This window comes from Zychaea mexicana (genome assembly GCF_025766255.1).
Source record: "Zychaea mexicana strain RSA 1403 chromosome Unknown BDB00scaffold_26, whole genome shotgun sequence".
Lineage (NCBI taxonomy): Eukaryota > Fungi > Mucoromycota > Mucoromycetes > Mucorales > Lichtheimiaceae > Zychaea > Zychaea mexicana.
Window position 1 is genome coordinate 70,041 of NW_026516689.1, and position 22,311 is coordinate 92,351.

General features: G+C 43.6%; 10 protein-coding genes across 10 annotated transcripts; 3 read left to right on the top strand and 7 right to left on the bottom strand.

Annotated features, from left to right (window-relative positions):
- Positions 1 to 852: 852 nt before the first annotated feature.
- Positions 853 to 1,170, bottom strand: BDB00DRAFT_817434 (uncharacterized protein). Its single transcript, XM_053123066.1, has one exon. The coding sequence runs from the start codon at positions 1,094 to 1,096 to the stop codon at positions 869 to 871; it is 228 nt and encodes a 75-aa protein (XP_052980859.1). The 5' UTR covers positions 1,097 to 1,170; the 3' UTR covers positions 853 to 868.
- Positions 1,171 to 4,556: 3,386 nt separating this feature from the next.
- On the top strand, positions 4,557 to 5,359 carry BDB00DRAFT_817438 (uncharacterized protein). Its single transcript, XM_053123067.1, has 2 exons — positions 4,557 to 5,066; positions 5,200 to 5,359. Exons 1-2 carry the CDS (start codon positions 4,860 to 4,862, stop codon positions 5,272 to 5,274), a joined length of 282 nt encoding a protein of 93 aa, XP_052980860.1. The 5' UTR covers positions 4,557 to 4,859; the 3' UTR covers positions 5,275 to 5,359.
- A 419-nt stretch (positions 5,360 to 5,778) lies between these two features.
- On the top strand, positions 5,779 to 6,810 carry BDB00DRAFT_761474 (fungal-specific transcription factor domain-containing protein; the record flags this gene model as incomplete). The annotated part of the gene is made up of 1 exon (XM_053119269.1): positions 5,779 to 6,810. A coding segment is annotated over one exon (1,032 nt), but the record flags the coding sequence as incomplete, so codon positions are not given.
- Positions 6,811 to 8,430: 1,620 nt separating this feature from the next.
- BDB00DRAFT_295775 (uncharacterized protein) lies at positions 8,431 to 9,250 on the bottom strand. The gene is made up of 2 exons (XM_053116828.1): positions 8,833 to 9,250; positions 8,431 to 8,763 (listed from the first exon to the last, which is right to left on the bottom strand). The coding sequence occupies exons 1-2, from the start codon at positions 9,122 to 9,124 to the stop codon at positions 8,621 to 8,623; spliced, it is 435 nt and encodes a 144-aa protein (XP_052980862.1). The 5' UTR covers positions 9,125 to 9,250; the 3' UTR covers positions 8,431 to 8,620.
- BDB00DRAFT_817451 (uncharacterized protein) lies at positions 9,187 to 10,910 on the bottom strand. The gene is made up of 6 exons (XM_053123068.1): positions 10,556 to 10,910; positions 10,298 to 10,425; positions 10,158 to 10,180; positions 10,053 to 10,082; positions 9,784 to 9,976; positions 9,187 to 9,636 (listed from the first exon to the last, which is right to left on the bottom strand). The coding sequence occupies exons 1-6, from the start codon at positions 10,823 to 10,825 to the stop codon at positions 9,378 to 9,380; spliced, it is 903 nt and encodes a 300-aa protein (XP_052980863.1). The 5' UTR covers positions 10,826 to 10,910; the 3' UTR covers positions 9,187 to 9,377.
- Position 10,911: 1 nt separating this feature from the next.
- BDB00DRAFT_295993 (uncharacterized protein) lies at positions 10,912 to 12,223 on the bottom strand. The gene has a single exon (XM_053116829.1). The coding sequence runs from the start codon at positions 12,131 to 12,133 to the stop codon at positions 10,991 to 10,993; it is 1,143 nt and encodes a 380-aa protein (XP_052980864.1). The 5' UTR covers positions 12,134 to 12,223; the 3' UTR covers positions 10,912 to 10,990.
- Positions 12,224 to 12,259: 36 nt separating this feature from the next.
- On the bottom strand, positions 12,260 to 14,276 carry BDB00DRAFT_761488 (Metallo-dependent phosphatase-like protein; the record flags this gene model as incomplete). The annotated part of the gene is made up of 6 exons (XM_053119271.1): positions 12,260 to 12,948; positions 13,123 to 13,156; positions 13,257 to 13,371; positions 13,467 to 13,772; positions 13,883 to 13,971; positions 14,055 to 14,276. The coding sequence occupies 6 exons, from the start codon at positions 14,274 to 14,276 to the stop codon at positions 12,260 to 12,262; spliced, it is 1,455 nt and encodes a 484-aa protein (XP_052980865.1).
- Positions 14,277 to 14,703: 427 nt separating this feature from the next.
- Positions 14,704 to 15,265, bottom strand: BDB00DRAFT_761496 (ribosomal protein L23/L15e core domain-containing protein; the record flags this gene model as incomplete). Its single annotated transcript, XM_053119273.1, has 2 exons — positions 14,704 to 14,806; positions 14,937 to 15,265. Coding segments are annotated over 2 exons (432 nt in total), but the record flags the coding sequence as incomplete, so codon positions are not given.
- A 3,082-nt stretch (positions 15,266 to 18,347) lies between these two features.
- On the top strand, positions 18,348 to 18,848 carry BDB00DRAFT_817466 (uncharacterized protein). The gene is made up of 2 exons (XM_053123069.1): positions 18,348 to 18,535; positions 18,624 to 18,848. Exons 1-2 carry the CDS (start codon positions 18,436 to 18,438, stop codon positions 18,713 to 18,715), a joined length of 192 nt encoding a protein of 63 aa, XP_052980867.1. The 5' UTR covers positions 18,348 to 18,435; the 3' UTR covers positions 18,716 to 18,848.
- Positions 18,849 to 20,551, bottom strand: BDB00DRAFT_817467 (uncharacterized protein). Its single transcript, XM_053123070.1, has 2 exons — positions 20,258 to 20,551; positions 18,849 to 20,167 (listed from the first exon to the last, which is right to left on the bottom strand). The coding sequence occupies exons 1-2, from the start codon at positions 20,328 to 20,330 to the stop codon at positions 18,951 to 18,953; spliced, it is 1,290 nt and encodes a 429-aa protein (XP_052980868.1). The 5' UTR covers positions 20,331 to 20,551; the 3' UTR covers positions 18,849 to 18,950.
- Between the last annotated feature and the right edge of the window lie 1,760 nt (positions 20,552 to 22,311).

Consider the following 22,311-nt stretch of genomic DNA (forward strand, 5'->3'; position numbering starts at 1 on the left):
AGATAAGAAATGAGCTGCAAAAAGCAGGGGAGACTGCCGGAAAACTGTATGTGCGAGTTAATTATAAACTATGGCTCACCTTGTCAACATCATGCACTTGAAAATATGACACAGGTACAGTATATTTGAAATTCAACATTCATTATATTATGTTTAGCCCCAGTAGTACTGACGCTTTTGTTTATTTTGTAGATCTCCTCGAGCTTCGTAGTAGCGATGACGAAGTACAAAGATCGCAAAACGACATTGTAGAAAAATCACAGCAAGCAGTAGATTCACTAGAATCAATCAACAAAAGCTCGACCTTCTTGCAGAGATTAGCAGTGTTATAGAACATATTCTCCAATCAAGCTTGATTACCTGCTTCTTCCAGAGAACGTAAAAACAAAAGGGCGCCCAAAAGAAACAGAAGGAAGAAGATTACCACCCAAGTTTGAAACTTTCGATAAGGAGGATAAAAAGACCAAGAAAAAATCGTTTGTAGACCGAGAAGAGACATTGTCAACTTCAGGCGAACCCGATGTTATCGAGTTTATCCTACCTGGGAAAAGAGATTTGGAAGATGACTATCTGGAAAAAAAGCAGGAAGAAAAGGTATCAATCTATATTTGAGTATCCTCGATCATGTTGTTCAGTACTAACTTATTTTACAAAGTAAAAGGTCTCACAAGGTTTTCGACTTCTTTGTTCATCCGGACTTACCTGGCGACAGCGTGGAGAAAACGATTACGTGGCGTCGGACGGCTATTGTGGTTTCAGGACGATCGCATTTTGTGTCAAAGGAAGCGAAGACTTGTATATGGAAGTCAAGAACGAAATGTTACAATGCTTCAAAAGAACATCAACGTATACGTTGAACATTTCCCTTTTATTGCAGTTGACATAGAAAGAATCGAAAACAAGCTTGCCTGTGGGTTAGAAGGACACGAAGGCTAAAAAAACTATCGCCCTTCGCAGTTTTGGTATTGTGCCCTGGCTTGCGCGCAAATTGCAGCCGATAGGTATCGCGTTCCAGTCGCCGTTTACCCAGCCCTTCACTTCTATATTTACTGTTCGAAGGCCCAAGGAAAAACAGTAGCCCCATACCGATCATCATGCAACTAGTTCAAAATACCCATTGGTCTACTGCACTGATGAAAAGGTCAACAACTGTTGAATGGCCATATATTGAGCTTCATGTGCAAGAGGCATTATTTTTAATATATAAAATAAGCCGTGGAGAGCTTGAATGTATACACCACTTTTCCCCTTTTCTGACATCGTCGCAAGAACGACACTGTTTATATACTTTTTTTAAAGCAAACACACTTCTCACCAACTATGTATCCCCGTACATTTATATACGCGACAGTTTTTTATGGCAATACATTACAAGTCTTTTGAAAAACGGAGTAAACCTATTGCTCTGTTTACAAAGTACTACTGAATGGAGTTGCGGTCGACAATGCTCAAATTTAGATGTGTCCCACTACATAACCAGCCACCAATGAATATACGATTAATACGATCGTCAGCCTTTGTAGCTTATTACTTTGATTCTTAAGCAGTGGAACCAGCTATGATCAAGGTTCTCTTAAGCTGATATACCTCTTCGACTCATTGTCAGCTTTGATGCTCTCTGCTTTCCAACTATGTTGTAGTATTCATTTTCAAGTTTAGGTCTCCGAGAGCAGCCCATCTCTAATTTATATAAGGTGTGCTATCATAAAGTTATTACCTTAGTGTTAGTAGGAAGACCACATCGTTTATACTGTCTTAATAATTACTAACTAGCAACCGCATCGCTTTAACTACCACCGATGACTGTCGTCTTCTCAACATGTTGCATTCATATGTCATAGTAGATAGCAAAGCAATGTGAAAGCAGAAAAAGAGGCGTAACGAATGCACTTTACTTAGCGTCTTCTCAGCTAATCACCATGTTCGATTATTGGTTTCTGTTAATAATCCGTATGTTCTTAAGCGGATATCGTTTATAAGAGACTCAATAGTACTATGTATGCAACGCGGAAACAGTCATGGATGTGTACAGCTTTAGCCAGAAAGTAGTGTTGGAATTATTATCACCCACATTTCCTATTGTACTCTGTACGCCGAAGTAAGGATATAACCAAATCTCCTAGAGCAACAGTGTGCAGGAAGAAGAGAAACGAAAGGAATAATCACAACAAGAAGTTCGTTTAAATGCGATCATCAACAGGCTCTTGTGATTGCTCACAAAAGTTTCACGGACGATTGGCGTGAGTAAACAATAACTTTAATACTTTAGTACTATATATCTTTTCATGTCTAGAAAACAGCGGAACGTTAGCGGGAAATGCAGAGTTTCACACACAGCTTATTGTAATAGTTCAGCTATGTAAAGATAAGTAAGCGCATATAGTAGCATGGTAAGTAGAAAAACAACGGGAAATACAATCTACTTTCTAACTCTTTGTTTTGCGATACAAGAGTACGATGTGCTACATATAAAAGCTTGCTGAACTTTAGAGTTTACCTGACAGTAATGATATCTGATCTGATATACAGTAGTAACATTGTTGTGTGCATATTTATTTAGCCTGTATCTTGTTGCACATTCGCATGTCGTTTTTTTTTCTTTATATAAGTGGGTGAAGTTAACACACGCCGTAATTTGGCGAATTTCCTTGAAGAAATTTAACATGCCACGTGGTGGAAGGGTAGCATGTGCTTTTCACTGAGATCGTGTGTCAGTACGACATATGGCCTCGAATAAAAAATAGTATAACATCTAAAATATTGTCGATGCTATTGTCCGTGCAATAAAAAAATACGATGAATGGAAAGCAAAGGCGTCACCCAAATTCTCTTCTAAACAAAAGCGTAGTTTATTTTTCTAAAAAATCAAAGTAGAATCTGTTACTATTGTTGCTCCACTTGAGGTGGATTGCAGAGACAGAGGAATCAAAACAGAAGACCTCTAGGCTGTGATCACTGCTGTTATCTCTGCATTAGGTATTGATGAAAGAAACACGCGTTGATCATCCCGCGCTTTCCCAGCAAATCACTTAATAACGTGTGGGGACACTCTGGCTTTAGCTCATTATGCAAGCAGATAGTATGCTTCCCGGGTTATTCAGTTTACCCGGCTGTATAGCTTGAGTATATTCTGTGAGAAGAAGTGATGGAGGACTGGAGTAGGACCAGACGATAAAGAGCCTCATTTAAAATTTTTTGAGGGGGTTGATCGCGGCACCACGCAGAATGTGCATTCGGCTAATGGCTTAAGCGAACGATCTATATTACCACTGTTTGCTTGTGCGACGCACCCTTGTATAGTTTTCAAAATCATGCATAACTCATTATTCACATGTACACCCTTAACTACACATTGTTCGCCCCCTCCCAGGTTTGCTGTATTGTGTCACACGTTCTTTTTTTCATATTTGCATTACAATTTTTATTCGTGTGTGTGCGAAAAAACGAGTATACCCGCAACGGCGAAAGAGACATGCCATTATATTAGGAAGAGCCCAGAGATAGGAAATGGTTGCTACGACGATACTCTACACCCCGGCGGGGAGCAACAGCGAGATGACAAGGGGCTGTCCGTTGGCCGGTGGCTCGAGAGTGGAAAAAAGGGCGGAGGAGGGTGGGTTTGGAGGGGAGTTCTCGGAAATAAAGCAGGTTGCTGGGAAACGATGGACGGAAAGATTCGTAAGTTTTCACATTCCTAACGGGCTTGTTCAAGTCTAAAACGATGTGCAGCATCCGTCCATCTATCTCCAAACCTTGTTTGCCTCTCCCCTTCTTTCGTTAGATGCAATCCAACTCACGTATACAACAGCCCCCATTTACTCTGCTACTAGCGAATATAGCGGAGCCCAAGAAACACAGCGACGCTTGCTCTTGTTATACATTTCCTAGTGACGATGACTCAAAAAAGGGCTGTTGTGAGAGATGATCTCATTTTAATTGCCCTTAAAGAGCATGCGACCAGATGTTCGATCTAGATACAACTTGACAACAGGTGCGAACCTTAAACTGTCACTGCGATCTACTGGCACACGACGGACTCTCTTCTGCGTCTTTTGTGTGTGTGTGCGTGTGTGTGTGTGTGTGTGTGTGTGTAGAGTGACAGATCATATCGTGTTTTGAAAGGAGTCTAGTCTGTCACACTCGCCGCCCTTCTATCAAGTACTTTCCAATAACAACCCCTGGCTCCGCTCAATCGAAAGTACAATAAATCTAATGTCTGATGTATAATTCACACTTTATCTCCTGCTGTCGGAACTAATAAGTACAACGCATTCATAATAATAAGATTGCCAATTCGTTCCCCTCCTCCCCGCGCCTTTGCTGTTCATTACTGCCTTGCTTCAAATCACTAACCGCTTTGGTAACGTGCATGCATGCTGCATGAAACAATCTGATAATAACATAGTGAAACAAATGAAACCTGCGTGGGCATGACAGATCCAGTCCTGGCTTGGGCCCCTTCCCTTGTTGTCTTTACCATTTGCCATTGGTGGGGAAAAGGTTCTTGAAAGAACAAGAAGCAAGGGAATTAGCAAGCATACTGAGCGTTTTGTCAGGTTGGCTGGTACCCGCAGCTTACTGATCACGGACCATTGAGGTCCTTTATTTTTGTGTTCCCGACCTCTCTCTCTTTCTCTCTCTCTCTCTCTCTCTCTCTCTATCTCCAGCGCTATATGAAAGAGTGCAAGCATGCTCAGTTGGGCTGCTACTAATAAAACATTCTTTAGTCGAATCCCGCTTTCTGTCAATATCATATCATAAGAACAACAGACAGCAGCATCGCAGCAGCTACAAGGGCCTAGTCCATCCACTGCAAAATGCGAACTTCCTAAAAGAGTAATTTATATTCAAAAAGAAAGATGCCTTCATTTAGACTTCTCTCCCATTACTCTCACACTTTTAAAATCGCTGCTCTTTTTCTTTTGTTTCCTTTTCTCCCTTCTGCTCTTTTTCTTTCTCTTCGACCTTGGACCGTTGGAACCGCTCATCCAACCACACCCATCTTGCTCAAACCTCCGCACTCCGTCTCGCTATTCAATCGCTCTTGCAACCCCCTATTCATTTGTCTTGCGCCACTCAAAAAATAGCGTCGTTAAACCTGTCAATCAAACTTTCCACATCTTCACTAGTGCCACCAACACACCACCGCACAGTCTTCCCCGTTTCCGCAGCCCAATCTCTATAACCACATGGACTCACCGCAAGACTCAAGGCACAAGCGACTCAAAGTCGGTAGAGCCTGCTACACCTGTCGTGCCAAAAAGATCAAGGTAATGCTGCCGATTCAAGCAATTCCAGATCAATTCCTCGAATTTAGCTGCAATCTGTTCGTTGCAACGGGCTTTCTTTTTCATACATCGTATGCACCGTTAAACTACATGTTTCGCATTGCTTCTCTCTGATAGTAATAACAGCAGTTGATCCAATCTGATGTGTGGGTGCTTCGTATACTAAATTGAGATGATTTTTCTGTTTTAGTGCGACGGTTTACGGCCATGTATGCAGGTACTTTTCAGACCATTTTTCTTCCTTTCCTAAGGCACCACTTTTGTATCTAACTCCATCATACATGTATGTAGTGCAAAGGTAAAAACATCGCGAGAACTTCATAATGGGTCACGGATTGGGCCGCGTGCACGCGTTCTGTGGTTTTTCCTTACCCTCTTCGATCACCTTTGAAAAGCATAATGATAGCTGATCGTCAATAATGATAACATTTTAGCACGTAATCGGCCATGTACGTTTTACAAAGACGGCTCGTTCGATCCCGATCAAGAAATGCCCGAGGATACAGTACACTCATTACAACAACAACAGCAACAACAACAGCACCAGCACCAGCAGCATCAGCATCAGCATCAGCATCAGCACTCGCATCAGCAGCACCCACATTCTTCTGACAGTACGTCGAGTAGTACGAACGCAGGTACGGATCAGTACACGATCAACAATCTGGAAAATGCAACAGAGTCGTGTTACCTATTTGCAGACACAAAAGACGGTTATACAGCACGGAGCAAACGACGTGGTCCACCACTTGAATCGCGTACCAGCAACACGCTCGCATCTCTTGGCGAAGGATTGCGGAAAGTCAGTCTATATGACAGGCATTCCGGCAAAACATTTACAGATGCAGAGCCGTATGGCAGCTTTCTTAAATGGGTGCCCGAACCACCATTGCCGAGCCGGTACACGGGTTCCATTGAGATGCCATCGCGTGAACTACAAATGGAGATGCTTGAGCAATTCTTTCGCGAAAACTATGAAGTGATGCCGATTGTTCCTCGACGATATTTTTTTGAACAGCTGCGATGTAAGGGTCCCTTTATCACGCCACTCCTGCTCAATGCAATCTATGCCCAGACCAGTCGTTACTTGGACAATTCCGAATTACCGAAACCCGAAGTTTTTTACCATCGAGCAAAGCGGCTGCTCGACGACTTTATGGACATGCCACGAATCAGCACCGTTGTCGCGTTATGTTACATGAGCCTGTACGAACCATCGCCGTCAACTCACCGCAGCGGAAGTCCGTTCTGTCGCTCGTGGATGTATAGTGGCATGGCGTATCGCATGTGTCTAGAACTCGGCCTGCATAACCAATCCAATATCAGCAAGGAGTTGCCGCGCGAGGAAATTGAGTTACGAAAACGCGTGTTTTGGTCATGCTACTGTCTTGACAAGGTGCAAAGCGGTGGCTGGGAACGGCCGTGGATGATTACTAAACAATTTGCACTCGTCGACCTACCGAATGGCTTACCTGACGACGACGCCGAAGAGCAACTTATCCTTGAAAACTTGAAGCAGAAGATCAAATTTGCCCAAATGTGCGAAGACGCACTCATGTACGCCAACGAGCATCTAATGACAAGCGGGGGTACGGGCAGCAACGGCGAAAAAGAGAAAATAGAAACCTTTCAGAACCATTTCTCCGATTTTGTACGCAACTTACCACGCGAATTGCAATGGACGCCCACTTCTACCTTGTCTGTCGACGACGTATTGCGGCTACCAGCACCGCGACCCATGGTAATCCATCTCCATTTAGTATTCAATCAATGCATTCTCGACCAGCTTTTTCGAGCGCCCAACAATGCATACAACCAGTTTCAGCGACGCATCATGGCAACATGTATTACCCAGCTTGTTCATTTTATGTGTGAGCGACCGGCTTCCATCATGAAATACGACCTGATCGTTCATTCCCTGCTATCTGCCATTAAAGTGCATGTCCGGCACTTATACCACAGCGATGTCGGCATTGCACGTCAGTCGTGGGCCATGTTTGATCGATCTATCCTGTCTATTCACAAGTTACGACGTTATGCCACCATTCCGAACAGCGCCAAGTTCTTACAGCAGCTTGGCAGTAGCACCGATGGCTACGAGATACCCGAGGAGGTAATGGCAACTGTCAGTGCTGCCACGGCAGCGGCAGCGGTGCCAACGACTATCAACGCCACCACTACTACTACGCAACCGCCCGTCGAACAGCAGCAGCAGCAACAACATTTTGATAGCCGACAAGCAGCAGGATCTTTTCTTATGCCATCGCCTTCCACACCCACGCCGATCATTCCGTTGGCCCCAAACGACATGACAAGCTCAGATGACGTGCTAAGTCGAATGTATCTTGGACAGCAGCAGCAGCAGCAGCAACGAACGCATCCACCTTACCCATCAGTTACATCACCAATGTCTGGGCCGCCACCACCGCGACAAGAAGATAACGAAGACTATGTGGTTATGTCTATGAACCAACAACAACAGCAACAACAACAGCAGCAGCATCATAACCATAATCATAATCATAATCATTCTCATCAGCCACATCAGCAACAACAAGACTGGGGTGCACCAGCACCAACGCCAATTTTGCAATCCTCATCGTCATCATCACCTTCTTCACAAGCAACACTGCATGCGTCGATCATTATGGACCCCGTGACAGTTCAGGGTGGGTTAATGTCACCTAGTCTAGCGACAGCACGAAAAAATAACGCGGATCAATTCATACAATTACACAACCCAAACGATCTACTTTTGGGCAAGTATGCCGCCGCTGCAGCAGCAGCGGCAGTATCACAATCACATCCACAACCACAGCCACAGCCCCCTACGACATCCGCTTCAAACATCTTATATAACGCTATGCCTCCCCCTCCTCCACATCCTACATCATCTTCATCTGAACACAATCACAATCACCAACAGCGGACGCTATGGCATTTCCAAGACTAGTTAGACATTTATATCTTTTAAAAGTAGTCTTGTTGTACATTTTTTTCTTATACATATTATATACATATTATAAATATGTAAAATTCTTCATATGGTCTATATAATATTTATATCGATTTTTCTTTGGAAAATAGAGACATGTATTGGTTAGTTTCGCTACAAGTTTAAAGACACAGTTTACACTATCGGTTATTATGTACACAGAGTATGGTTGGATGAGGGAAGGGAAGATCAAGAGGTGAGGATAGAGAGAGAGTTTGACGAGTTGGAAAATTAAAGACACAATTGATCTTTTTTAACCTAATAAGAAGAACGGGAATCTATAAAAAGAAAAGCCAGAAAAGCAAATAACTAGGATCAATGTGCTTTATGTGTGCAACTATATATATAAGATAGCGTTAGCAAAGAAACACTTGCCAAGCCATGTAGAAATTGCCTCTGTAGGGTCAATCAGAGAGGACGACGACGATGACGACGACGAGCATGTCGACACTGAGGAAGGGGACGGTAAAGATGCTGTAACTATACATAGTAATTGGATTAGCTGATAAGTACTCTAAATCCGGGTATAACTATTACTCTCTCGCTTACCTTGAGCAGACGACAACCGCTGATTTTCTAAAAGTGCCGCGTGAAGTTGCTCATGTAGATGTCGCAATCGATCCTTGAGCAATTGACAACGAGCTTCGGCTGCGTCGGCTCTGGTGCTCGTTTGTCGATTACTGTCCTGTAGTTCCTTGACGATGCTTTCAAGCCCAACAACAGTTTGCTCAAGTGTATGTGTATACTCTGACCTCCGCGCACGAAACGCAGCTTGTGCCAACCGATTTCGATCCTTGCGCTGTTCTTCTGTAAATATACGATGTCGACCACCTTTGGACATATTTTATGTAATGTCTGATATGATTATATTTGTAATTGCTAGTAGAACAAGAAAAAAGTGGAGAGCGAGAGAAAGAGAGAGAGAGAGATATCTAATCTTGAATCGTTCGTACGCGAATTTCACTGATAAGATAACTCTTTGAGGGAGTACGAAAGCTTAGAAAACGGGGCCAATCAGAAAGTAAACGTAAAAGTACAACTGATAAAAGGAAGACATGAGGGGTTGGGGGGTTAATTTATCTATAACTGTATTATTAATAGCGCTGTGGCTCCGAATGCGTTGCAATGCCACTATCTCTAAATTCAAATTGGCCTGCTTCTTCGTCGTTAGCTTGTCGCATTTCGGGCTTCCGCGGATTTCGACCCAGTTTCCTGGCTACCCAGTCGCGGAGCATATGGAATAGGAATTGTACAAAATAGACAACGATAAATGCTGCACCAACACCAATGTACCAAGCCGCTGTTATACCGCCCTGGCTCCAATCCAGAAAGCCATACACCCACCAGCCGGTCCTATTATCGACATTTCCGTAAAAAAAAATACGATAAAAAAGCATAGCAACGATACAGGCAAGACGTTTAAAGTTGGTAACCACTTGGTAAGTATAAATCATGTTACAAGATGCACGTCAAATTTGTGTATATAGAATAGAAACTTACGTGGCAAATATGATGAACGTTAAAAACATGTACAAAACAACATTGATGAATACTAGGAGCACCATATTGACATATAGCGTCATTCGGGTAAACACAACCTCCGTCATCATCAGAACAAACGAGACACCATGAAATGACGTATTGATCCACCATTGTAATGGCGGTTCGTTCATTCCCGTAACCTCCTCATCAACTATGTAACAATCAATCAGTACCAGAGATCATCACGTTTTTTGTGGTATCTGTAATTTATTGGTTGGTTTCCTTACCCGACGAGGCGACAGGTGACAATGCGCACCCTATCATAGTTCGAGGATGATACACTGTTTAGCAATGTGCAATTTTGTTTCCTTTTACTTTCATCGTCAACTTACAATATACGATTGGCGTAATAATGCTGCAATAATGAGCAGAAACCATACGTGTGAGTGTGATGTGAGACAAAGGGGAGTGACCAGGGGTTGTATAGTGGTATCGGTGAAACAAATTATTTTCCTTCTGGGCCCTTACTTACTTGAATACTACAATGCTATGATACAAATATAAAAACAAGTAGTTGAGAACGGATGGCTGATTAAAGAACGAGCGAGGTTGATGAGGTTGTGGTGTCATAAGGTAGCGGACATGGTGATAAAGGGCGGTCTAGATACCAGAAGAACATTTTTGTAGAATGATGAGTAACCCACTACCTGTCAATATAGCGGGCGTAAATTCTTTGTTTGTTTGTAATTATAATGCATAATCGGCAAACAACAGACTAGTGACGACGTACGACGAGGTATGCGTGTAGACCGATAAATGTCAATTGAGTGAAATGGGCGAAATAGCGCTGGAATTCGTTTTGTATTGATGAGTTGCCGATCGAGCCCCACATAATGATGGTCGAGTATAGAGTCGTCGGTATCCGAATGAACAGCAAAGCTTTCGACGACATCCAATACGATGTAACGGCGCGTTCAGGTTGGAAACGATCCAGACGAAACCATCGGATAACGGCCCATCGTGATCGTTTGAGCGGCTCGTCTTGGTATTCGACCACCATATATGGAATAAAGAAGAGGAAAAAGAAGTGTAATTACTGAAAAATGATGTGCGACAAGAAGGCTAGAAAGAAAAATGATGTAAAACACCCAGACAGGGACTTGGATAACTACTTTTTTTTTTTATTAGAGCGGAGAAAAACATGGGCTTTTTTTTCATGTTCTTTTTAGGTCCTTCTTAAACTTCGTTTCCGGCTCTTGGCTGAGGATCGTGGGCTCCCGTTGAAGGGAGTAGTTGACGCACTCCCACCACTGCTACTACTGCTGCTGCCACTACTCGATTCGCCACCGCTGCTGTTTGGATTGCTCGTACTACTGCCTTGCACCATCATCATGTCATCCGTGGCCTTGAGGATATGATGAATGCTGGTATTATCAGGGTAAACATTGACGCCTTCTTGCTCTTGTTCGCCCTGGTCTTGGCTTATGGTGATCTTGTTGTTGTTGTGCTGCTGCTGGTTGCACGGACATTCTGCAAGTTTCGGAAATGGCGATCGGCGCTTTTGGTTAAACATGCCTCCCTTGCCCCACGCAAGATTATAGCCGACGAACGAAAGCCACACAACCAAGATGTTATACATGAGTGCTGACGCACCACCATAGAATGCTGCCAATGCCATCAACTCGGATACGCGCCATAGCCAGTATACAACCTCGAGGCCCTTGAACCATGGATATTCATGCAATTGACGTCTGCTAGTAGAAAATCTTTGTTGTTTCTGTTGTTGACGCTGTCGTCGTTGTGATTGCTTTTGTAGGGACAAAGTAGAAGCTACATCTTCAACGTCGTTGACAGCAGTAGCATGCACGGACGGTGATGATGTGGATGACGGCGAGGACGCCAAGTTGTCCACAGAACGCCATGCAAACAAAATAACAAACACGACAATGTTGAGCCAGACCTGCTCCGCCGCAAACATCCAAGTGTCCGCAATCGGGATCCACTCGTCTGCAAATTTCAAGCCCCACAAATAAAATGTTCCGAAGCGTTCGTCTGGCGGAGCAGACGGGATAAACTCGGCCCGAAACCATGGCAACGTGATGAGCGACAGTATAAAAAGCATGCTAGCAAACCAACAACTCGGTTGGTCGTGTGGTAACTGTAAGAACCGCAGCGTCCAGATGTACACTTGCCGACGTAGATTCGATTTTCTTCTTGTAATTCTTCCTCGTCGTTGTTGTTCGTGTTGCTGTTGGTCATCTTCTTCAAGTTGTTCATGTTCGAGACGGTGTATACGTTCCAAAAGACGTCTACTGATCATGCCATTTTCGTCATCATAGAATTTTGGCAGCACCAGCACGAGGAGCATGACTGCAATGGCAAACAACGTGACACCTTGGAGCTAGTAGTCATTCGATGGAGTATATAAAGTTCATACAAAAGTGAGAGAGTTGTTAAAAGCAACATACATTTAATAAATCGCATCACGGTGTAACTACGAGATAGCTAGTGCAATAGACTGGAAAACACTTACCTCGATAGCCATGTTTGATGAGATGATGAACTCACCCGGCCCGCCGGCTATTTTGACCCGATGGCTGTCGAGTCTAAACACGCTGGATGATTTGCCCACCTGGCCATCGGGTGCGGTCACTCGAATTTCAATAGTGTGTATGCGCGCCTGGTTGAATTGGCTGGGATCCCAAGGTGCGATCCAGAGCGGCGATGACTGATTATGGGGTTTAACATTAGCTGTAGCTAGTGATGAAGCTGACTTATGTGCTGGTGTAGCAGCCACAGGATGAAGCTGGCCGTCGATCATAATGGATACCTGCAGGTCCTGTGGTGCAGCTTCACTGAAAACCAAGAACCGAATATATTGGCTCTGCTGGATTCGATGGAGCGGTTCTTTACGTGGGAGCGCATAGCGTGCATCCTTAGGATTGGTGATCAGAACAATAGGTGCTGGGTGGATAGTGGCTGGCCACAGAATGTGGCCGTTCGGTTGAAGCGGGACAGTAGGGTGTAGCGCAAATTGCTTTCGAGGCAGCTCCACATCGACAAAGGAAATCAGGTCATGATCGACCGCAACAATACGATAAACACCGTGGACCATCATGTCGCCTAGTTCTAACTCCAAAGAATGGCCGTTTGGGTCATACCACTTGAGCACTTCACCAAGACCTAGGCGAGACACATATCCAGTCAGATCAGTTGGAGCTTATCTCGCTTTTCCCGCTTCCTCTAGTGGGTTATATGTGTGAGCCGTACCTGCAGTGAGGCGATGCAGATGACCACAGAAATAGACGCTGTACAATTTGGCAAGGTCACGGAACCCGTGACCTTTACTTGAAACACCAAAGACCATGGTGGTTGTCGGATAATGTGAAAACTATCAAGTATATGTAAGTTACACGTCAAACATGAAGCACGCATAACCTCTCACTTTACCCCTCTTGGTGGCACAAGATTGAAAAAGATACCATACTTACAACGAACGTGTGATTATAGTGTGAATCCGGTTGGAGAGCATCTGCAAGTCGATCCATTGTTTTGGAGGTGAGATAACCAAAGAAGTTGAAGGGTCGGGAAGGCCCTCGTTTCGGACTATGTGGGTTTTGTTATTGTTTAATGTTTTGTGCATGCTCCGTAACAACAACAGAGAAAGTGATGGCATATGAAAATATGTATCCATATTTTACCAGGCATCAATTGCTACAAAACGGTATTTGCCGTACGACGGAGTGTGCTGCCATGCGTAGATACCTTGGCCTGCTTCCATTTGTTCGGCACTTTTGCCATGCGTCCGATAGTAGTTGACATGCGACTGCCAGGATGGCAGATCAAAGCAATCATGGTTCCCACGCATGTCATACCAAGGCATGTCTTTGGCGCCTTGCTCTATCGTCTGGCGATATACTTGCCATTCTTCTCGGTACTGTTGTGATGTGATTAGGCGGCTATCTTTGGCATCCGTCAGGTCTCCTGTGACAACAACAAAGTTTGGTCTTTTTTTTTTATATACAAAAATAGTTATACTCCATTAACTCTTTTCAGGTTCATGCACGATGATGATGAAACTACTCGTGGTCATAGGAGTTGAGGAAGGATAGTTTACTTGACGATCGGAAGGATGGAGCGGACAAAGTGGAGAAAATGAAGAGTGTGTCCTCTTGCTCGGTATTTGGACAAGTGCAGATCAGAAATCTTTTTTTTTTTTTACATGTAGCCATATATACATCAGGAACACATAAAAGAGGAGGTGGTTGTCTATTCGTTCGTTGGCCTACCTGTGCAAAGTAGAATAGATTGGATGGAGTTGCGTCGATCACAGTAGTGTCATTGTCGGGTGAGAGTGGGCTTGGTTCAGGCGTAGCAGGTTGGTGAAAACGATGCCACGGAAATCCGCTCCGTGCTGCTCGCAAGTCGGCTGTGGATAGCCAATATAGATGACAGGCTCGCAGGGAGCATAGAAATACAAGTAATAACCACGACCAGCCCCACTTCTTCATTGGATGTAGGCGGGAAAGTGCAAAAAAGCAAGACAAGAAGTGAGGAAAAGAAGAAAAGAGCGAAAAGGAGGGCTGTTATCTCATTGTCATTGTCAAAAACTTGGAACAAAACAGGGTTCTCCTCCTCACCATCACCATCCGTTGTTGTTTACTCTTTGTTTTCCTTTTGTGCTAGCTGGTCATGTGTTGTCCTTTTCCGAGATACAATATTACTGCTTACGTTCCGCGCATTCAACCACTGCTATTTCATGTGTCAAACTGGCTTTGTCCTTCACCTCTCTCTGCTTTATATGGCACTGAGAAAACCCCCATCCTTTTTATTGTTTTTTTTTACAAGAATGTGAAAAAAAGGGACTTTAGATCAAGCCAATCTGTTGATAAGGAAGGAAAAAATAGCAACAAATTAGGTTCATGCGGCTTCTAATGATCATACACATAGCCAACTCTCTCCTTTACATACCTTGTTGGCAACATCCAAAGCATCGACATCAGCAGTCAAACGGACGTAAGCCTTCTTCTTGCCGTCGGGTCTGCATGCACATCAATCATATCACAATAAGCATATACCATTCTCATGTGTATCTCCATCCTTTCTTCAAAATTTACATGCAGCCAAAAGCCCAACACCCATAACCCAACAAAAAAAAGAGGGTTAATTACCTAATGAGGGTATTGACCTTCAAAGCCTCAACATCATAGAGACGCTTGACAGCATCCTTGATTTGGTGCTTGTTGGCCTTGACATCGACAATGAAGGTCAAGGTGTTGTGCTCCTCAATCTTCTTCATGGCGGTTTCGGTGTTCAAGGGGTTGCGAACGACACGGTATTGGTCCATGCGGGGCAAGTGAGGTACCGACTTGCGAGCATACTTGGGCTTGCGGGCCAAACGCAAGGTCTTTGGCAAGTGGAAATGGGTCGAGGTACGGACCTTACGGACCGATTTGCCACGGACGCCCTTCAAAGCGGCCTTCTTGGCAGCGGCAGCCTTGCTGGCAGATGCTGTTGTTATTTATTGTTGTTATTTATTATTATTATTGTTGTTGTTGTTATTGTTGAATCGGAATTTTATAGTGTCGTAGATAGATTCGTATAGTTCGTGAAAATTCGTACGTTTTTAAGACATGTATGAAAACATCGTCATTAGTCTCCAGTTTTTTTTTTTTTTTGGCTTCTCCAGCTCATCATCATCCCGTATCCCTGCCATCCATCTATCCATCCATCTATCCATCCACTATTCAGTATAAAAATAAGCGTGTTTAACGCACCAGAAGCTTTCGTGGGTGCCATTGTTGAGTTCGGAAGGAGGAAAGTTGCTTGCCTTTGCGCTTCTCCTACTATACACCCTCCCCACCGGCACCCGGCGGGCCTACAATGAAGAGTCTATATGCTCCAATAAAAAGCCATGAAGCGGCAGATCCTATCCAATGTCCTAGCTTTATTTATGCGCGGTGAAACCAAAGTTGGAAGAGCCAATGAAGTCTAAACAATGATACTGAATGATCGACTGCTGCATAGTAAAGAGCCCTTGATGCAATGCCCTTGAATTTATAGCATCCAAAAGCGCATTTTATATGATTTAAAGCGTGCCAGCTTGGGTGACATGAGGTTCAGACGCTTCAAGCAACAATATGATACGAATTTGTACTCGGTCGTCGTCGCTATATGTTGCGTTTGATAGAGCGAATGATGGCGGTTTCGCTACGCTGGTCAAACATCGATCGTTAATGGACCAGTAGCAGTCAGCACTATAGAGCGTGTGGCCATATGTTGTCTCGTATTCTATTAGTTTTTATGATTGCTTTTTATTGCGGATATGTTCAGTGCTAAGGAAGTGTGAAGCGATTTGACTATGTTCATTGGTTGCATAGTATCTCTCTTTTAAACGTCCATCACACTAAACTAAAAAGAATACATACTGTATTGCAGCATCAGCCAGGTCAACACATCATTGATCTGACTCACGTGATGTCGACCGGATATCTTTGAGGCACCGTCGGTCGTTCGTTATACGAAGATAGAATAACAAAGCCAGTATTTTGCTGACAGTTTGTGACGATTGACAGATTATGGTAGATTTGATAAACTGACCTTTTAGAAGCAGATATTGATGGCTCTTCCATCTTAACCATTGTGTACATGGCTTGCGGTAGTGACATCTTATCAGAGCAACGTACTAGTTAACGAGCAGTTCTCGTTCCTGAGCTTTTGTTAGGAGTTGCAGCGGTTGATGCGAGCCAGTCGAAAAAGACTGAAAACATTGTCTGATCAATTGCTTATATACGTGAAGCGGTTCAACAGCATTCACATTGCCACCTACATGACAGATGGATGAGCAAATATCATGCTGCTGACTGCATGCATGCATGCATGATGCACCAATCGAGCCATTTTAATAAGCTGGGATATTTGTCTTGCGGCAAATCGACCTATTTCCATTAAATGCATCGTCAGATGTAAAGATGCTATAAAAAGCTAAAGTTTTGCATTAATGGACACGTACTGTGGTGGCTGCTAACACTATGAACAGAGTGCATAAATCTTTGTCTGAGATACTTTGAGAGTTCATTGGTTCCTTATCGCAAGCGAAACGCCATGACTATTGAAGATTAACTATCCACGGATGATGCCATTTCGGTCATAGAATTCCAGTGAAGACATAAAAGTGGTTTTCAGAGTATCATTCTGTGAGACTACCAATGTATGTCTATGAGTCTGGCGAGCCCGACGTAAAGTTTTCCATGACTGGGTGCCCGATGATTGCCTGCCAGTAAGTGTCCTCAAAAAATTACATTTATGCTGCTTCCCCGTTAAGCGCTTCCTTGTCGCGCAGAAGACTTTTACGCCAGAGCTGGTACTCTTATCACGTCTCGAATCATATCCTTCTCAGCGAGCTCTGCCGCCTCGTTCTTCGCTTCTTGCATAAAGGTGGGTTGCTAACATCTGCGGTGTGCGAGTGTGTATGTCTTGATGCTTCATAATGCATTTGCTGAGCCATTGGAAAAATCTAGACTGCGCATAGCTTTAAAATGCCAAGGAATGTCCTAATAGTCACGGCTCTAGATTTGGATGGTTCTTATCATTGTAAGTGTGTCGTCAAAGTCGTAAGCAATTGTCTGCTGAGCTGATAATTAGCCAGCCCAAGCTTTGCCCATTCGACGCGTCTCTTTCGCGCTCGCGTTCACGTTTTGGGTGTTCTGCTTGCACAAAGTTAGTTTGTAAATGTCGTGGTTCCGCTAGCATTGCCGTACTAGAGAAAGTGAATTTAAAGAAGCAACTGGTTGTAAATGTCTTTTTTGGAGATAGAATTCACGGCTTCATTCAAGTGCACACTTTCGTGCCACCTGCCACCCTGGCATCGTCCTAGAAAAGATAAAAGCATATATCGGAAATAGAGAGAGAGAGAGGATCGATTACTGATTGCAAGCTTTGCAAGAAAAAGGTAATTTTAGCCGGAGTTGCGCGCGTGCGAAGGATTTCAGCACGTCTATCATTGAGAGCAATGAACATGTGACGTTAATAACGTCCGTTCCATACACTTGACGCAATAATTGCAACTGCTATTATTGCTAAGAATCAAAAGGGGAAAGCTCTAGCAAACCTCTTGTTCTTCCTCCTACTACCTATCCCCCTTGATTGAACAATGTTAATGCATCCTTTTCAATTGTAAGCAAACAATACGGAGTTCATCCTGACCAGGGTTACGTGTCAAGTGCCACAACCAAAGCGTATACACAAGGAGAATGATATCATCGTGGTCTATACGAAGAAACAAAAAGAACATACAAAAATAAGGAATAAAGAACGAGAAAGAAGAAAAGAGGGAAAAACAATTGGGAAAGCCGTATGCATCGGGGTGCATCACACCATTCGGCCCGATACATTGTCCGTCGGTTTATAGACCATCATCGCCTAGGAAGTAGTTGAGAAGTCAAAGGGGGTGCTGGTATGATGCACTTTTACGCTGGGAAACAAAGCGCGGGCGGGAGGAAAACCCATCATGAAACCCATCCCCGAAACAGTGTAAGGATCGGGGGCAAAATATTTAAGCCGCTGTCGATATATAATATAATCCGGGATTGAAGGAATACATACCTCTTCCTCTTCTTTTTTGTTCCATTTCACTTGTATCCTACCTATCACCACATCTCGCATCTAGCAATGCAAAAGTCGTTGGGCTATTACGTCTACGAAAAATTCTTACAATACGAACTCATGACGGCCGTGTATGTCATGGAACCTTGGGAGAAGACCTTATTCAGTAAGTTAGCTGTCAAATTCGCTCCGTCTAGTCTATATGATATTTTCCTATCTTTTTAACCTAATGACTTTGTGTGTTATTATGAAAGACGCAATTCTATTGATCATCGTGTCGCTGTCATTTGCAACCTTCTATCAATACACTCCCGTCATGGTGAATAAGGTTTCTGCTTTGCTTTGATGATGATGCCCTCCAATCCCGCTACTGTATCTTTCTCTCTCTCTCTACACACATGCACATACTATCCAACTATTTCGTTGACCAGCTACATATACTCTTTCTACTCTTACTACGCTTTATGCTATATTCATGTCTAATTACTTATCTCTCTTTTTATGTATATCAATGCCACCATCAAGCACCCTCATTGGGAGGGGAGGTTATTACTAATTAAACTTGTAATTTTTAAAAGTGATTATACTTCTGTATCATGCAAATGAAGCGTTGAGCGAGAAACTACAGGCCACTGCTGTCTTCTTCCCTTCCGTCTACTACTACCAGTGGAAGGGAAGCGAGAGGTGGCGCGTGACGATGGAAAGCTATATACATCATGTGGTTGCTCCCTTGCAATCATCCTTGGAGAAGTCCACGGCCGTCGAATGCGTCGTATGTCATCTTCTTGATCGTCGTAGTAGTAGTGATTCTGGTCAGCGTTGCCGTAATAGGCGTCGTCTTCTTCTTCCTCCTCCTCCTCATATTCTTCCCATTGGTCACTCTCGTCATTGTCATCTATATCATCACCGCGGTCTCCGTAGTGGTGTGTATTGTAATCTTCTTCCTCTACGTCATAGTTGAACACCTGGTTCTTTTTGGCAAACCGTACGCGGCGAGGAGAAGAGGAAGGTACAGACTTGTTGTTGTTATTATTGTTGTTGTCGGGTGTGTTGGAGCTGTTATTGGAAAGATACTGCGGCTGTTTACGTTGAATGCGATGGTTCATTGGAGACATTGAGCTGTTTCGGAGTTCTGTCGGACCGCCGCCGGGGGTCAGTGCCGGAGATGAACGTGAATTTCCAGCTGCTGCTACTGCTGCTGCGAGTGCCGCATGTTGTACTGGTTTGCGTTGAGTATATGAGCTTGGATGATGGTAACTTTGCTGGGAGGGTATAGAATGATGCTGCTGCTGATGTTGCTGTGAGTGGACAGGATGGCGGTGGTGGTGTTGATTATGAATTGAGTGGTGTTGTTGTAGCTGTTGCTGCTGCTGCTGCTGCTGCTGCTGGCCAAAAAGGTACGGTTGCAATACTGGAAGTAGCTGCGGTGGGAGATTTGCTGGTGACGGGATGGGAGGCACACCGGGTCGCACAGGCATTCCGTAGTACATGCTGTTCTGTGGAAGCATCATGGGATACGAAAACTGCGAATTTTGGTTATTACTGTTATTGCTATTCTGTTGAGGAGCAGCAGACGTTGTTGAAGAAGACTGAGATTCAACGGGGTCGAGGAGACGAACCGCCGCCAGCAGTGACATGAGAGGCCCGTGCGTGGCGTCGAGCGGGTAAAACCCGGGTGTTGAGAATTCCTTGGAGACCGTGGTGGTCGATCGTCGATCGAAGACCATGAGTTCTTTGGATTGATCCCGTCGTTCATCCACAATAATGGGCCGTTTCTCTTTAATAAATACGCCCGTTACTGTGCAAGCAAAACACTGTTGGGTTAATATGTTTAATGTTACTAAAATTATTACACACGCAAAGCTAGCATAAGCAAGCCATTATTTACTTAAAACAACAGGCGGTTGGCCGGTAGGTGTGGATTCTCGCTTAATGACGACAATGGGTTCTGGATTCTCCATGGTACAAGGTACATGGAGAAGTACAGGGACATTGGGACCGTACTCGGCCACGCTATTGCAATTGTAGATTTGTTGATCCAGCTTGTAAAATTGTGTATATTCTCAACAAAAAAAAAGGCCTGCGAGTGTACGTCTTATTAAGGGGCCCCACGAAAAAAGGAAAACAAGAGGGTAAATGAGTGCAAGTAAAATAATATAAAAAAAGAGGTTTTTGCTTGTTGTTTACCTCGATTGCTATTTTGGGATAGTTGCTTCTCTCTGTGTGTGTGTGTGTGTTTATTTAACTCCCTCTTTTCTTTTTTCTTTTGTGCTCCTGTTTGTTCAACTTGACATTGGGGCAGGCTAGTCACTTTAATTATTGTTGCCTTTGACATCGGGGCAGGCTATCGATCGTTTGAATGAGAAAACTAGATAACACAGGCACCAGCACCGGGTCACTGTTTCTTTAATTGGTGGCTGTATCGTTGACTGTGACAAGTAAGAAGAAACCATTTTTTGGTTCGTTTGCCAAAAAGAGAATGATCCGGTGACCATCACCCTGGTAACAGCAAAAGCCTCTTAGCTGTATGATACAGCAGGATGACGATCTTCGCCCCTGCTTATGCAGATTACTCTTGTATTATGTATGGCAAAGCAACCTATTACAGGAACGGTCTGTTAAGAAATGCATTGTATGCGTATCTTATGAGTGAACAGACATCGTAGTCAATGGTACCACGGGTTTCGCTTTGCTGTATGAGCACATGAGTTGCTAGATCTCTCATCCTTCTTCCATTATGCTACGTCTTGCAAGCACAAGATGAATAGACAATGGTATGATAATGCAATGCGTGTAAATTGTCAAACTTCGAATAGTGGCACGGTTGTAACCGTAAACAAACCTGCAGTAGGGCGTTTTGGTTTCAAGAGTGAACAGCGTGTCATGAGTACCAGTGAAAATGATAGACAATGCAGGAAAGTTATTACCTGATGATGCTTATATCTATGCTTTGGCTCTTCCCTATTACCGTCTCTTATTGACATAGCAAAAATAGCTTGTACAGCTGAACTTTTTGTCAGGTGTCTTAGCATCTTACCCGTCTGTCTGACCCATGCAGGGGCACCTGAAATTTGTTGTAAGCCTTTCACATTCTCAAGTTAGCAATCTTTTATGTTAGGATGTAGTGGAAAGAAACAAAGGAAGTCAATGTAAGTGTAAAAGATTATAGCCGCTATCATATACTTACTAAATGTATGCTCCAAATGAAAGTCAATAGAGGCAACGTAAGGCGACGTACTACAAGCCATGTTGAAGAAACTTATAAAGAAAGCTGACTTAGTTTTGAGTAATTTTGGATTATCAAGACGCTTGCATAGAAGCCCCAATAACAGCAGCGCGGATAAAGAGCAAAACCCATAAAGTGTCAAGCAGCGGTATCATCTATACTATCTCTACCACCCTAGGAGAAATCTTAACGTCAATATTGATACTATTGCAAAAAGCACAAGAGTTTATGAGGAGAATGTCCAAATGAGCAACCCTAAGAAAGTTATTAAAGTGGACGACACAAGAGGGCAAAAATACAAGACAACGTCATAGAAGTCACAGGAATTGAGGTTTCTGTACTGTAATCCCACTACAGCAATGGCCAGATCTAATGTCTATTTTATAGGCACCACGCAGTAGTATGATTGTTAAAATATGAGTATCTGTAGCATATTGAGAGTTCTATTGGCAAAAATTGGATCATTGCCAAAGGATGAATAAGTAATCGCCACTACCAAAATTTAGAGTGTAAGGCATATCACACCAGCTGCCCGAGCTCTACAAGGTTGTACCTGAATTAACATGTGAACCAGCACTATCAAATACTTAAAATGTCTTAATAGCTTACACTTGATGTAATAAGGATATTACCAAATAGGTACGGGCTGCTGCTTCAGTCCAATTGATGTTATTGAATCATCCGGGCATTATGTTGCCCTTCCAGCCCACTGTTAC